A 16,425-nucleotide genomic window follows, 5' to 3' on the forward strand; every position below is an offset into this window, starting at 1 on the left:
TAGGATAAGATAAATAAAAGGCCAAAATTATATTTTCAATTCATCGGAGAGCTGTGCAAACAAGGAGGGCCAGCTAAACTAAAATCCAGCACAAGGAGAGTCTTTATAGGTGAAGAGTCAACTTATATATTTAATGCAATCTCTATCAAATTCTGGCGGGCTTTTTTGGTAGACAATAAAAAACTACTCCTAAATGTATCTGGAAATGCCAAGTGACAAGAGCACCTAGAGAAATAATTTAAAAAGAACAAAGTAGGGGGATTACAGTTTCTCATTTCAAAGTTTGCTAAAAGCTGGACTAATCATCAGGACACTGGCATTTTTAATACTATAGACAAGAATAATGAAACACAATTAAGAGTCCACAAATTAGTAACAACATTTATTATCAGCTAATTTCAAAAACAATACCATTTCAATTAAATAAGAATCATTTTTATCAATAAATGATGCTAGACAAAATGAATATTCTCATGCATAAAGATGAATTTAGGCTACTGCCAATGTCCATATAGAGGCTAGCAGCCTTGGATCCACCTGCACCCCACCCCAGTCTATGAGTGTGTACTCTGCCACACTACTGATGCTGCTGGCATGTGTGAACAAGAATGAGCCACAATGCCACTGCCCAACAAAGTGCTTAGGCTGGCACCATCCTTCAGAGTATCGTAACCAGCAATCCAGGAACACAATAGCCCTTCCAGCATAGCAGATTCCCAACCTTGAGGGGAAAGAGAGCAAAGCCAGGGGCCCAATACTAGCCTCCCAGAGTTACAGCATTCAGCGCGGGAGTGCTGAGCTGATCCTTGGCACCCCCAAAATCTACCATAAACAAAGCTAGTAAATGAAACCCACCTTATTCCGAAATCAAACCCCCAAGGGTATCAAAGAAGATAAAAGAAAAAAAAAAGAACCCATCCAAAGTACAGCAATTTCAAAGATTCAAGGAACATCAGCCCACACAGATGAGAAAGAATTAGCACAAGAACTCTGGCAACACGAAAAGCCAGAGAATGTCTTCTTACCTCCAAACAACCACACTAGTTCAGCAGCAATGGTTCTTGACCAGGCTGAAAAGGCAGAAATGACAGAAATAGAATTCAGAATACGGATGGGAATGAAGATCAATGAGATTCAGGAGAAAGTAAAAACCAAATCCAAAGTTTTTAAGGAATGCAATAAAATGATGCAGAAGTTGAAATACAAAATGGTTATTTTAAAAAAGAAAAAAAAGTGTTCTGACAGAACTGAAAAACTAACATCAAGAATTTCAGAACACAATGGAAAGTATTCACGGCATAATTGAGCAAGCTGGGGAAAGAATCAACGAAGGAACCAAACTGATCTGACTGAACTAAAAACTCACAAGAAGACCATCCCCAAGGCACATAGTCATCAGCTTCTCCAAGCTCAAAATAAAAGAAAAAATGCTAAAGTCAACTGGAAGAGAAAGGACAGATCACCTACAAAGGGAACCCCATCAGGCTAACAATGGACCTTTTAGTAGAAGCCCTACAAACAGAAAGAGAATGGGGGCTTACATTCAGCAGTTTTGTTTTTTAAAAAGAATTTTTAATCAAGAATTTAATATCCACCCAAACTAAGCTTCATAAGTGAAAGGGAAATAAGATCTTTTCAGAGAAGCAAATGCTAAGGGATTTCATTACCACCAGCCGTGCCTCACAAGGGGTCCTGAAGGGAGTACTAAACATGGAAAGAAAAGATCTTTACTGACAACACAAATACACTTAAGTACATAGACCAGTAACACTATAAAGTAACCACACAACCCAATCTGCATAATAACCAGCTAACAACATGATGAAACAATCAAATCTTCACATATCAACACTAACCTCGAATGTAAAAAGGCTAATTGCCCCAGTTAAAGAGCAAAGAGTGGCAAGTTGGATAAAAAAGCATAGCTTAATGGTATGCTGTCCTTAAGAGACCCATCTCACGTGTAATGATATGCATAGGTTCGAAGTAAAGGAATGAAGAAAAATCTACCAAGCAAATAAAAAATAGAAAAAAAAAATAGAGTTACTATTCTAATTTCATAAAAAAAGTCTTCAAATCAACAAAGATCAAAAAAGACAAGGAAGGGCATTATGTAAAGTAAAAGACTCAATTCACGAGAAGACCTAACTATTCTGAATATATATGCAGCCAACATAGGAACACCCAGATTCATAATGCAAGTTCTTAGAGACCTATGAAAAGACTTAGATAAACACACAACACTAGTGGGAGAATTCAACACCCCACAGACAGCATTAGACAGATGATCGAGACAGAAAACTGACAAAGGTACTCAGAATCTGAACTAAACACTTGACCAAATGAACCTAATAGACCACCACAGAACAGTTCATCCCAAAAGAACAGAACACACATTCTTCTCATCTGCACATGGCATGTAATCTAAAATGAACCACACAATCTAACATAAAACAATTCCTAGCAAATACAAAACAACAAAAAATATACCAGTCACGTTCTTGGACCACAGCGCTATAAAAATGTAAGTAAATACTAAGACAATAGCTTAAAACCATATAATTACATGGAAATTAAACAACCCTCTCCTGAATGAATTTTGGGTACATATGAAATTAAGGCAGAAACCAAGAAATTCTTTGAAACTAATGAGAAAAAAGATACAACATACCAGAATTTCTGGGATACAGCTAAGGCAGTGTTAAGAGGAAAGTTTGTAGCACTAAATGCCCACATTGAAAAGTTAGAAAGATCTCAAATTAACAACCTAACATCCCAACAAAAAGACCTAGACAACCATGAGCAAACCAATGCCAAAGCTAACAGAAGACAAGGAATAACCAACATCAGAGCTGAAGTGAAGGAAATTGCAATGCATAAAATCATACAAAAGATCAGTGGGCTGAGGAGTTTTTTTTTTTTTAATTAAGATAGATAGAACACTAGCCACAATGATAAAAAGAGAGAATATACAAATGAACACTTTCAGAAATGACAAAGGGGACATTACCACTGACCCCACTGAAATGCAAACAACCTTCACAAACTACTATCAACACCTCTATGCATACAAGCTAGACAACCTAGAAGAAATGCATAAATTCCTGGGCATATACAACCTCCAAGACTGAACTAAGAAGAAATTGCATCCCTAAATAAACCGATGATGAGTTCCAAAATTGAATCAGTAATAAGAAGCCTGCCAACCAAAAAAAGCCCAGGACCAGACAGATTCACAGCTGAATTCTATCAAATGTATAACAAAGCACTGGTATGATTTATACAGAACCTATTCTAAGAAACTGAGGAAAAGGGACTCCTCCATAACTCATTCTATAAAGCCAGCAGCACCCTAATAACTAAACTTTTCAGAGACACAACAAAAAATAGAAAACTTCAGACCAATATCCTTAATAAACACAGATGAAAAAGTACTCAAAAAATACTAGCAAACTGAATCCAGCAGCACATCAAAAAGCTAATCCACCATAATCAAGTAGGCTTTATCACTAACATACAAGGTTGTTTCAGCATATGCAGATCAATAAGTGTGATTCATCACATAAGCAGAACTAATTAACGAAAATCACATTATCATCTCGATAGATGCAGAAAAGGCTTTCAATAAATTCAACATCTCTTCATATTAAAAACTCTCAACAAACTAGGAATTGAAGGTATATACTTCACAATAATAAGCACCACCTATGACAAACAAAGCCACATCATACCGAATGAGCAAAACTGGAAGTATTCCCCTGGAAGATAGGAAAAAGACAAGGATATCTTCTCTCACCACTCTTAATCAATTACTGGAAGTCCTGGCCAAAGCAATCAGGCAACAGAAAGAAATAAAAGTCATCTAAGTAGGAAGAGAAGAAGTCAAACTATCCCTGTTTGCAGACAATATAATCCTATACCTAGAAATCCCAACAGTATTTGCCCAAAATCTCCTTGATCTTACAAACAAACTCAGCAAATTCTCAGGATACAAAAATCAATGTACAAAAATTAGTAACATTCCTATATATCAACAACATCCAAACAGAGACAAATAAAGAAAGCAATCCCTTTCACAATAGCAGCAAAGGAATACAATATATAGAGGAATACAGCTGACCAGGGAGGTGAAATATCGCTACAAAGAGTATTACAAAACATTGCTCACAGAAATCAAATATGACACAGACAAGTGGAAAAAGATTCCGGCCTCATGGATAGAAAGAATCAATACTGCTAAAATGCCCATGCTGCCTAAAGCAATTTACAGATTCAATGCTATTTCTGACAAACTACCAGTGACATTCTTCACCAAAGTAGAAAAAAACTATTTTAAAGTTCATATGGATTAAAAAAAAAAAAGAAAGAGCCCAAATAGCCATGGCAATCCCAAGGAAAAAGAACAAGCTGGAGGCACATTACCTAACTTTGAACCATACTGCAAGGCAACAGTAACCAAAACAGCATGGCAATGGTACAAAAGCAGGCACATAGACCAAGGAAATGGAATAGAGAGCCCAGAAATAATGCCACCCACCTACAGCCATCTGATCTTCAACAAAGTTAAGAAAAACAAGCAATGGGGAGAGACCCCCTATTCAACAAATAATGCTGAGATAACTGGCTAGTCACATGCAGAAGATTCAAACTGGATACTTTCCTAATACATATAAAAAAATCAAAGCAAGCTGGATTAAATACTAAAATGTAAAACCTAAAACTGTAAAAAGAAAAATAACACCTGAAAAATAACCTAGGAAATACCTTTCTGGACATAGGATCTGGCAAAGAGTTCATGACAAAGATGCCAAAAGCAATTGCAACAAAAACAGAAATTGATAAATGAAACTTAATTAAACTAAAGAGTTTCTGCACAAGAAAAGAAATTATCAACAGAGTAAACAGACAACCTGCAGAATGGGAGAAAATATTTTGCTAACTATGCATCTGACAAAGTCCTATTCAGAATCTATAAGGAACTTGATTTTGCGAGCAAAAAACAAACACCTCCATTTAAAAATGAATAAAAGGCATAGACAATTTTCAAGTGAAGACATACACACAGCCAACAAGCATATGAAAAAATGCTCAATATGAATGAATCATTAAAGAAATGCAAATCAAAACCACAATGAGATAACCTCTCACACCCCTCAGAATGCCTATTACAAAACAAACAAACAAACAAACAAACAAAAACAGACTCTGTCAAGGTTGTGATGAAAGGGAATGCTTTTATACTGCTGGTGGGAATGTAAAACAGAAACAGCAAAGCAAGTACCACATGTTCTCACTTACAAGTGGGAGCTAAACATTAAATACATATGGACACAAAGAAGGGAACTACAGACACCAGGGCCCACATGAAGACGGAGGGCAGGAGGGGGGTGAGGATCAAAAAGTTACCTATCAGGTACTCTGCTTATCACCCCAGTGATGAAATAATCTATACATCAAGTTCCCATGCCATGCAATTTACTTATATAACAAACCTGCACATATACCTCTGAACCTAAAATAAAATCTAAAAAAAATTAAAAACTGCAGAGAGAAGTGAGATTTCTCTTTAAATAAGGCAGGATTGATTTAGTAATTTAGTGATATTTGAGGAGTGGTAGTGTTTAGTGTTGATATCTGAGAAAGAGCATTCCAAGAAGAAAGGACACAAGTATGAAGTCCCTGAGGCAATGCTTGGCATATTCAAGAAGTGACACAAAGGCCAATGTTGCTAGCATGGGATGAGCCAGGTGTTTTAGGACAGACAGGCAGACAAAATCAGATCATTCAAATGATTATAGGACTTCGTAAGGATTTTGGCCTTACTCTGAATGAGTTGAGAAGCCACTGAAAAATCTGGAGCAGAAGAACAGCATGATCAAATTTGCACTTTTGCAGGCTCTCTCTGGCTGCTACATTGAGAATACATCTGGGGAATGTGCAGAACTAGAAAAAATTATTAGGAGTTGATAGCAATTATCTTGGCAAGAAATGCAGAAATTTAGATGAGTATGGCAGAAGTGATGACAAGGGATTGGATTCTGTATGTTTTTGAAGACAGAGTCTATAAAATTTGCTGAGATGAGATGTGAAGGAGAGAAAACGTTGACTCTATGTTTTTTGTCTAAATATCTGAAAGTCTGAAGTGCTCATTAACAAAAGGAAAGACTGTAGGAGAAACAGATTTGGGGATGGAAGGAAAGATGAGTAATTTGGTTTAGACAACTTAGTTCTAAGTTCTTGTCAGACATCCAAATGAAGATGTCAAATATGCTATTAGAGAAAGGATTCTGGAGACCAGGGTTGGGTTCTGAGCTGAAGGATTAAATGTTCACATCATCAGCACACAGAAAGTAAGGCCATGACCAGATGAACTTACCTAAAAAGTAAGAGCCAAAAGAGAAAGAAAAAACATAAATTTAGAGCCTTATTTTATACCACACACAAAAATTAACTCATAATTCATTGATCATGGAGCAAAAACTTAAGAACTATGATTACTGCGATACTGAGACACTAACTGTACCAAATGCAAGAAATAAAAAATGGGTTAATCAATCATAATTCTATCTACGTATTTCTTTACTTAGATCATTATGTCCATAATGATTATCCCCTGCCTATCAATCTATCAATATTTACATTGCTATTTTAAATAAAACTAAATTAGATACTGAGTCACTATCACTCTGAATAGGCAGAAACTCAAGTGAAAACATTATTGATCCTCCCACATTCTCCCTAGATTTTTGGTCATGTTACTTTTAAATGTAACTGACATTTGAAGAAAAAAGCTTTATATAATGAGAAATATGTAAATAGATGTACATAAATAAATAATATATATAAATGCATATGAATAATCAGCCTTATTCCTCTCTATTGAACCATTTGGCTACATTATCAGTAAGGAGACTCCATGAGATCACCAACAAAACAAGCCCGATTGATTAAAGGTTGAAGAACTGAGACCTTGGGCAGTGTGATATTTTCAATTTAGAGACAAGAGAGAACTAGCAAAGGAGACTGAGAAGTGGTGCCCAGTGAATAAGGAAAAAATCAGGAGAGGGCAGCATCCTGGAATGCAAATAAACTATATTCAGTACTGCTCACAGAGCATGCAACACGAAGACCGACCATTGGCAACACAGACTCCCTGGTGATCTTCCAAATGTCAGATTCAATGAAGTGGTGACAACAGCCTTATTGAAATGGGTTGATAGGCCAATAGTTGAAGAGGCTTCATACTTTGCTAAATAATTATAAACCAAGAGGGGGAAAGAGTTGAAAAAGCTGATTCCTGAGGTCAGCCTTTAACATTGAAAATCGAAAACCCTCAGCCAGTTCTCAGGGCTGAGCCAATTCAGAGAAGCAGAATTCAATGATTGAAGGGAATCTTAAGTCCTCTTGATGATGGACATTAAAAATGCACTGCAAGAACACTCAGGATGTATCATATGTTGCTTTCTCAAAGACCTGTAGCTATTCCCCAGAAAACAGTCCTCAGAGAACAGAACACACGTCCATATTATCTGAGACTTTTAAGTTTGGAGCCTGAACTAACACTAATATCTGGGTACCCCAAAAGACACAGTGGTCCATGGGATACGGTGGAAAATTTTTACTTCTGGATTTTTTTTTTTTTTTTTGAGGTGGAGACTCGCTCTGTCACCCAGGCTGGAGTTCAGTGGCATGATCTCAGCTCACTGCAACCTCTGCCTCCCAGGTTCAAGTGATTCTCATGCCTCAGCCTCCCAAGTGGCTTGGATTACAGGTGCAACACCACCACACCTGGCTAATTTTTGTATTTTTAGTAGAGGTGGGGTTTCACCATGTTGGCCAGGCTGATCTCGAACTCCTGACCTCAAGTGATCCAACCACTCAGCCACCCAAAGTGCTGGGATTACAGGCGTGAGCCACCGCACCAGGCCCTTTTTGGGCTTTTGTTTGTTGTTTTTGTTTGTTTCTTTTTAGAGATAAGATCTTGCTTGATTGCCCAGGCTGGAGTGCAATGACACCATCATAGCTCACTGCAAACTCGAATTCCTGGGCTAAAGCAATCCTCCTGCCTGAGTCTTCTGGGTAGCTGTAACTACAGGCACACACTACCACAAACAACTAATTTTTTTTTTTTTTTTTTTTTTTTTTACAGATTCTTACTATGTTGCCAAGGCTGATCTGAAACTCTCAGCCTAAAGTGATCCTCCCACTTCGGCCTCCTAAATTATTAGGATTACAGGTATGAGCTGCCTCAATAGGACTGGAGTATGAGTTTTTGAAGATCAGATGGTACATAGAGCTTTGGCCCATGTCCAACCCAAAGGGGATCTAATGAGTTCATCGTAGTTACCCCTTCCTGAAAGTGTAATTGAAGTTGACAGGTTCAACAGCTGTCAGGACTCTTACATTGCTTCCTGACCTGTATACCAAGGGACATTATTGTAAGCAGGACCAAGGGGAGGCTTCTGAAATTCTACTTTCCTGGCAATAAAATGAATAAAACATAATAACTGCATTCTCCAGGAAACAGAATTGGTCGCTGCCACAACAAAAAACTCAAAAGTTCCAGGGGGCGGTCGTCCATTTTATATCTTTATTCAATTAACCTAACTGGCCTCTGTCAAAACCAGATGGATTATAGGATGAATGCACATTAGCATAAACTTAAGTCACACTTGCACATTCGCTCTAGGATGTGGTATCTTCACTGAGCAGAATGTGGTTTCCAGCACTTTGTATGCGGCTTTTGATTTAGCTAATGCTTTTTAATCTACACACATTGTGGAGGAAAATCAAAACAATTTGCTTTGGTGTGGTAAAAACAAGAACACTGCTTCACTGTTTTCTGTCAGGGCTGTCACTTCTGCTTTCAGTTTAATTGACATTTTGCAAAACATCATGTTAATTCAATATATTAATAATATTACATAAACTGGTACCCATAAGCAGGAAGTGGCAAGTTCCTTAAGTATAGTAAAATATTATAACATTGAACAGAAGTAAAATACTGGAAGAAGAGACATAAACTTCAGCAGATTCAAAGACCTATAACATAGATGAAGTTTATAGGGGTCCAATGCTTCTGGTCCTTTTGTCAAAACATCCTTTTTACAGTAAATGGCATGTTGCCCTATATATATATATTTCCTATCACTAAAAGGGAAATACAGTTTTATGGGGGCTTATTGGGGTTTTGAATTCAACATATACCACATTTAAGGATATTTCTCTGACTCACTAAAGGAGTTTGCAAGGGCTACTTGTCTCAAGTCAAACCCGAAACAAAAACGGGCTCTATAGCAGATATAGAGTCTGGCCCAAGTTGCTTGGCCATTGTGCCAGATGATGTAACAGAATTCAAAGTTGCTACAGGCATGCATAGTGGGCATTATAGGACTCTGTGCATGCCTCTCACAAGCCCGTAGGAGTGGGGAGAGCAAACTCCTAGCGAATTAGTGGAAGACTATTCCTTCTCCAGCAGAGGAGTACCTTCTGTCTGAAAAACAAAACAGCAAGTGCAGAAGATTAATCCAAGCATAAAGCCCCTCTAAGCGTAAGCACTTCTAAGCACAAGACCCTGTGCAACTGTGAAGTCATATGCCTATAAAGCCAGCCATGATTGGAGGGCATGAGCCAATCTGAGTTGCACAAGGAGTGGACAGTATTGCCCACAAACATATCCTTCCTCAGATTATCTTGACTGTCTTCTCTTTTCTTGGCCAGCACCTTGCTTGATCCAGATCATCCTTCCATTTGGGACTTGAATGGAACACCACACTGGGGGCATGAGGTTTGGCTTTCATAACTACCACCAAGGGACTGGATGATGGAACGCAGAACAGCAGAGATGGTAGTTCTGCCTCAGGGAAACCCTGGCCAATGGGAAATGGAAGACAGAAGACAGCCGAGCAGATACATTTTCTCTTCTCTTTCTCTTCCGTGGACTAATGCCGGCTGTGGTTTCCCCTTGCAGCCCTTCTGGAAAAGTACTGGGAGTCAAGTCCACGCATCTGATGACCACCATGCTGTCTCTCTCATCTCATTGTGAAGTGGTCATCAGCAGAGTCATATCATACATCACAACACATGGTTTCACATCTGCTTTGCCTCAATTTCCACATGTCCTGGCCATTGCTGCCCTGGACTTATCTTCCAAATAAATGTTATCACTTTAACATCAGACATTGGCTCTAGTTCTAGACACCCAAGGCTAAGATACTCATTTAGTGTTATCATTGTTATTTATGCATTTTTCTGTGGGTTTTTAATATGGCAATTTAAATGTTCATTTAGAAAGGGTTTTAAAATATTCTATAAAAGTCACGTTTTAGTAAGGTAGTTGCTAACTAACTCAGTTTTTTTTAATGAAATGCCATTTTTGTTTATATACTAACCAGCTGGAAATATCACAATACAAATATATCATTCACAACTGAAAAATTGTATGCAAAGATACCAAAATCTTTTCTATTGATGTGCTTTTTAAAATGTATCACAATAGGTACAAGCTGATTTTGATGTTCCACATTATCTTTCCATCACACATCGAATATGGCTTCATCAGGGCTATCTTATAGTGGTATTTCCCCTACAATTGTATAATGGCCATACTTCTGCTCTGAGAAATACTTCTTCTTAGATAATTCTGTAACCTCAAGTTGAAACCAGAAAATAAAAATTTATGCAACTTTGGATTTTGTGATGAAGTTTCATTTTCATTGGTTTGCCACTCCCATATAGTTAGTTTACTGCTTTATTCACCAATTTACTTGTTCATCAAAATATTCTTAAATACCTATTCTATGTGTTGTCTTTTAGGCCCCGGGAGTCAACAGTAAGCAAGATCTATATGATCTCTGCTTTTATGGTGCTTACATTGTACCAGGAAAGATATATGATAAACAAACAAATAACTAAATCAGATGTAGAGATGATTTGTCCCAAGGTTTAGATAATATTGTTAAAATTTCATAACTACAAGAATTAATACAGTTTATAGAATTTAATTGTTTAATGATGTTATACATTTTCTTCCTATAATAGAACTTGCTATTACTGAATATATCAACACACTGTCTCATTGTATTATTTGCAACTAGATTATAATACAACATATATTTTAGATGTTTTCTATCATTAATACATAGATTTCATAGATGCCATTTTAACATTTGCAAAAGTTTAATTCAAATGATTTTTATAATTTCTATACTATTTTTACATAGAGTATTTTTCTAAGGTAGGGAAGACTCAAGTTCTTTTATGTGAAGTTTAAAAAGAATTTCAAGTATGGAAGATAGAGGAGATAATTGGCAATTCAGGGACTCTGAGGTGGTTTAGAAAAAAAAACCTGAAATACTTGATATCAGATCTCAACTTCAAAAAAGGTTTTCTTTAACTCAAAAACTGGAAGAAATGACTTTTCTAACTGCATGTTGAGACTTATGACAACATAAGTCATCATGGTGTTTCTTTCTTCATCCTTATTATAGAAATGACTTTTTTCTCAAATGTTCACATATTTGTATTAAGTCTATTATTCCTCAGTATTGTTTATGGTAGACATATACAAAATGTGTTCTAAATATATTTGTCATCCTTGAATATTATTCTGTGCATCTTTTTCTGAAAATAATTATGTTGGCTATAAACTAAACATAAAATTAGAATTCATGATGAAATAAAAACTACCCCAAGGATGAAACCTCATTATTGATTTAGAATTGAGTGTGCTTACTATCAAAAAATTTCGATGTTTAAGCACACTGTGGTACATATGTGTGGTAAAAATCAGTGGAAAAGAGCAAAGGTTTTGAGATAATGTGTCACTTCTTAACAATTATAAGTAAAGATCACACATTTTTCAAGTGAAACATGATAATATGAAATGTATATGTGAAATATACATGGGTTCATGATTCTGAAAAACTTCTTACCGTATTTTCTATAATTTGGCATCTTGTGAAAATATGATTAACATTATGTTATTGTCAATGTCTTTTAAGTCTTTCATATACACATGCACACACATAGATACACTTTTAGACTAACTTTAGGTAAAAGACTTTTCTAGGTATGCTTTCAGAAAATACTCAAAAACATACACTACAGAAAAAACAGTAAAAAGTATAAAATGTTCCAGACACTATCAGTTTGTTTTCTCCTAGAATACACACACAATGTCCCACTTGTGAATCTAGAGAGTTGAGAGTTTCAGGTCTTTTACTCAGCACCTAATCTGACACAAAATCAAAAGAAAGGTGTGTTTTAGCTTCTTGGTTCTCCAAATTAGGATGAATGAGTCGAATGCAAGATATATGTTTCCAACAGCCTTGCTAACCATGACAACTGGGTCATTCCGCAGCCTCCTAGGACTCCAAACCGAAATGATTAGGAATAGAAAGAAAATGGCACATAACAAGAGGAAGGAGATCAGAGTTTGCAAAGCTTTTATGTGGACCTTGGTGCTGAGATCTTGAGATCCTTCTCCATGGAGCTGCATCTTCTTGAGATGTTTACACAGAGAACAGATTAGCATCAGAAAAGATATCAGGGACAGAGTAAAGGGTATGAAGCTCCATAGGGTAGTTACAGTCAAATATGAAAGATGTACTGTATTCCTCAATTTCATCTTCCCAGTTATGTTTCCTTCATATTCTTCTGCCCACATACTCTCATCCATGTTTGCCACAAGAAGATGACAAACCAAAAATATCAAAGTCCCCAACAGTATCACCAGAATGACACTCCTAACTCTCCTCTTTAAATGAAGAAAAATAAGGTTGGAGAAATTGGCAATCTTGAGCAAATAAAATATGCTGAGGCTAGCAGCAAGCCACATGCTGAAATGGTTGGTTACAACCCAGGCATTATAAGAAGTAATTCTTAATTCTACACTATAAAAAGCTGGATTCAACACAGTTAAATACCAATTTAATAATAATGTCCAGAGCAAACCAATTCTGGAGACCGCCAGAGCAGTGAGAATTTGGTCAGCTGAGGAGATCTTTTTTCTCTTCACCCAGTCAATGAAATTTACCAGTGCTATGAAGCCATTGGCAAAGTTTCCGAGAACAAATAAAACCATTATTAGAATTGAAAAAAAAATGTACAGAAAAGTTATCATATCCGAGCAGAAAAAAAGAAAGAAAATGCAAGCCTAATATCACTGGTTGTGATTTCTTTAATACTCTGACCTTAAATTTTATGTGCATCTGATTTCTGAATGTGCAGTAACATTCTTTTTACTTTTAAATACTGTGACCAGTGTCAAACAAGAAAGTACCAGCTTATGCTAATGGATGAGTTTGATGTCATCTTTATGGAAAACATTCTTATTTTCAAAACAGCTCAAATTAACTCATTCATTCAATGTCTGTTCTTGTGATGGGCTTGAATTATTCATAATGAAGTTGAAGTGAAACCTAAATTTTCATTTACCAGCATGCAAATAAAGACATATTCTCTTTCAATATTTTGCAATGTTTTCCTTGTTTAACCGATACGTAATTTGTGTTCAGCAACTTCAGCTGTTAGATAGGGAAATTTTACGCCCGAGTCCATAGTTCATACAGTAAATGTCTAAGTTCTTTAAAAGACCTTAGTCATAACTAGGATCACCACCATAACAGATTTACTATTTATGCTACATTTAAACAGACAGAATCCAAACTTTTACATCAAAATCATCCAAGGTTTTCTTGGGAACCTCAAGAAGACCAAAACACCTTAAAATCTGGTTGCTGCTAACCAATACTTTTGTGTGAATTTATTGTTACCATGTTCATAAATAGATACAAACACAGAAAGAGAGAGAGAGAAAGAGAGAGAGAGAGAGAGAGAGACTGTGACACCCGTAAGAGATGGAAGGAATTATTTTCTTATACTTTCCAAAATGGGAACTAAGTCTCCTGGAGGCCATCCACGTGAAATTAGTCCTATTTTCCCAGTGAAAACTGAGGGTTTTCAGACCCCCCCAAAAAAAATGTATCAAACATCAAACATATCTTTCATGCTTAAGCATTTGGTAAACTTACTCTCAAGTCTATTTAATGTTTAAGTATTTATTATTTAATTAAAATGTTCAACAATTTTGTAAATATTCCTGAGTATCACACCCTATGACGCATAATTTTGCAGTATCCTCCCACCATAAGCAGGGTGATTATCTGTCCCCTGGACTCGGAGCTCACTCACACAACTTTCTTTGATGAACAGAAAATTGGTAGATTTCACACCGAGGTTTGAGATGGCTTCCATATTGGGGTTTCTTGCTCTTTTCCATTGACCATGAGATTATCACCTGGCTAGTACACTGTTTTCAGAATGAGAATGAAAACTAATGGAGTCAGTTTGCCTGCACTTGATCCATCCTAAATTGGCCAAAGTCTAACTAGCTCCAAGATGCAGAACTTGGCCCATCTCAAGTCACCAGAGCTATCCACCAAACCCAGCTTAGAAAACCTGAATCCAAAGATATATGAGATAAAAATATCTAACGTAGTTTTGGAGGGGTTTCTTTAGTAGAAAAACCTAACTGGTGTAGGTACTATGCTACACCAAGAGTGTGGGGAAATATATTTGCCCCTGTTTTGTCAGGAATTCAGGAGCCAAAAGAAAAATAGATGGGGAGTGGCAAAGTTTTGTCATGTGAGGTAGATAATTAAAGGTAATAAAAAAATGTTTGAAAGGATTTGTGCGCTGCAGGTAGCATCATCTCAAATATCCACATGTTGCAGCTAAAATAAAGTTCCTACTTCAACTCTCTAAGAGTTGTATAAAAATGTGTATAAATGGTGAATTTTTTGCAAGGTATACAATGAGCAGAATAATTAATATTCTTTATGGAGCATTTTTCCAGTTAATAATTTTTAAATACAATTATAATGCACACTTAGAAATGGGTGAAAACAAAAATGGTAAACACAGCAATGTGTCATAAACACTCATGCAACCATCAAGCAGGGCAAAACATGTCACATTGCAAATAGCCTAGGTCCACCTCCATGCCATTCTCCAAGCCCCTACACCTTTCTTCACATACCCTGAGGAGAGCAATAGCCATAATTTAGAATGATCATTTCCTTGATTTTCTTTTTTTTTTTTTGAGACAGAGTCTTGCTCTGTCACCCAGGCAGGAGTGCAGTGGCGCAATCTCAGCTCACTGCAACCTCCACCTCCCGGGTTCAAGCAATTCTCCTCCCTCAGCCTTCCAAGTAGCTGGGACTACAGGCGCATGCCACCACACCCAGCTAACTTTTTGTATTTTTAGTACAGACAGGGTTTTGCCATGTTGGCCAGGCTGGTCTTGAACTCCTGACCTCAGGTGATCCACCTGCCTCGGCCTCCCAAAGTGCTGGGATTACAGGCGTGAGCCACCGCGCCTGGCCTTGATTTTCTTTATACATTAACAACTAGGTATGCAACCCTAAACTCTATGATATGGTTTTGCCTACTTTAAACCTTTAAGCCATATGTAGGTGTAGTCCTGTATGTTACTGTTCATGGCTTCTTGGACTCACCTTTACGTTTCTGAAATTTACTCACATACTTGCATCTTTATGTGATTCATTTCTTTTCACTTCTCTATATTATTCCATTGTATGAATGTGTTGTAATGATTCATTCATCTTTAGTTGATACATATTTGGGGGGTTTCTTTTTCGAAGAGTTATGAATAATTCTAGTATGACCATTCTTTCATATATCATTTGATTCATTTCCTTTGGATATATACATAGAAAGAGAATTACAGGGTCATCAAATATAGCTTTCAAATTCTCTTCACAGACATAGAAAATTCCAAATTTAAATTAACTAAATTTTCTTTTTGATACCTTTACTTACAGACTATATATAGCTATTTCTATATATCTTATTAATTAAATACTTAACCCAAAAAGACACCATCACTTTATACAGTCAAAATTTATTTAGACTTATGCACATATTTACCACTTCTATTATTATTCCTTCATGCATGTTCAGCTTTATATTTTTAGTAATTTTCCTTTTATCTAAAAAATATTCTTTTGAATTTCTATTTGTTAAAGTCCGCTATGGTTTTGAAACACACTGAAGACATGATTCCATTGAATTCTAGCTTCAATTTTGTCTGCTGAAAATAAGACTGTCATTTAGACAGTTGTTTCTTTTTACATAATCTTTTTCCTCTACCTACTTTTCAGATTTTCGATTGGTCTTTGATATCCTGTGGCATTTGTTTTTAATTGGTTTTAGTTATCTCATCTAAATTTTAATGGCTTCTGAAAATATACGGATGTCTCAGAATAGCCAAAGTTATCCTGAGTAAAAAGAACAAAACTGGAGGAATCACATTACCTGACTTCAAAGTATACTACAGAGCTATAGTAACCAAAACAGCATGGTACTGGCATAAAAACAGACACATAGAGCAGTGAAATGGAA

The 16,425-nt window shown here is 36.4% G+C and overlaps 3 protein-coding genes across 3 annotated transcripts in view; all 3 read right to left on the reverse strand.

Moving 5' to 3' along the window:
* The window catches only part of PRH1 (proline rich protein HaeIII subfamily 1), a 245,644-nt gene that overhangs the window by 102,353 nt on the left and 126,866 nt on the right, over positions 1-16,425 (reverse strand). The gene's annotated exons all lie outside the window — the stretch shown is intronic.
* Positions 1-16,425, reverse strand: part of LOC100980504 (proline rich 4) — a 59,262-nt gene that overhangs the window by 9,881 nt on the left and 32,956 nt on the right. The gene's annotated exons all lie outside the window — the stretch shown is intronic.
* LOC100985402 (taste receptor type 2 member 50) lies at positions 9-13,272 on the reverse strand. Its single transcript, XM_055095399.2, has one exon. The coding sequence runs from the start codon at positions 13,121-13,123 to the stop codon at positions 12,224-12,226; it is 900 nt and encodes a 299-aa protein (XP_054951374.1). The 5' UTR covers positions 13,124-13,272; the 3' UTR covers positions 9-12,223.

The sequence above is a fragment of the Pan paniscus genome, chromosome 10 (genome assembly GCF_029289425.2).
Source record: "Pan paniscus chromosome 10, NHGRI_mPanPan1-v2.0_pri, whole genome shotgun sequence".
Lineage (NCBI taxonomy): Eukaryota > Metazoa > Chordata > Mammalia > Primates > Hominidae > Pan > Pan paniscus.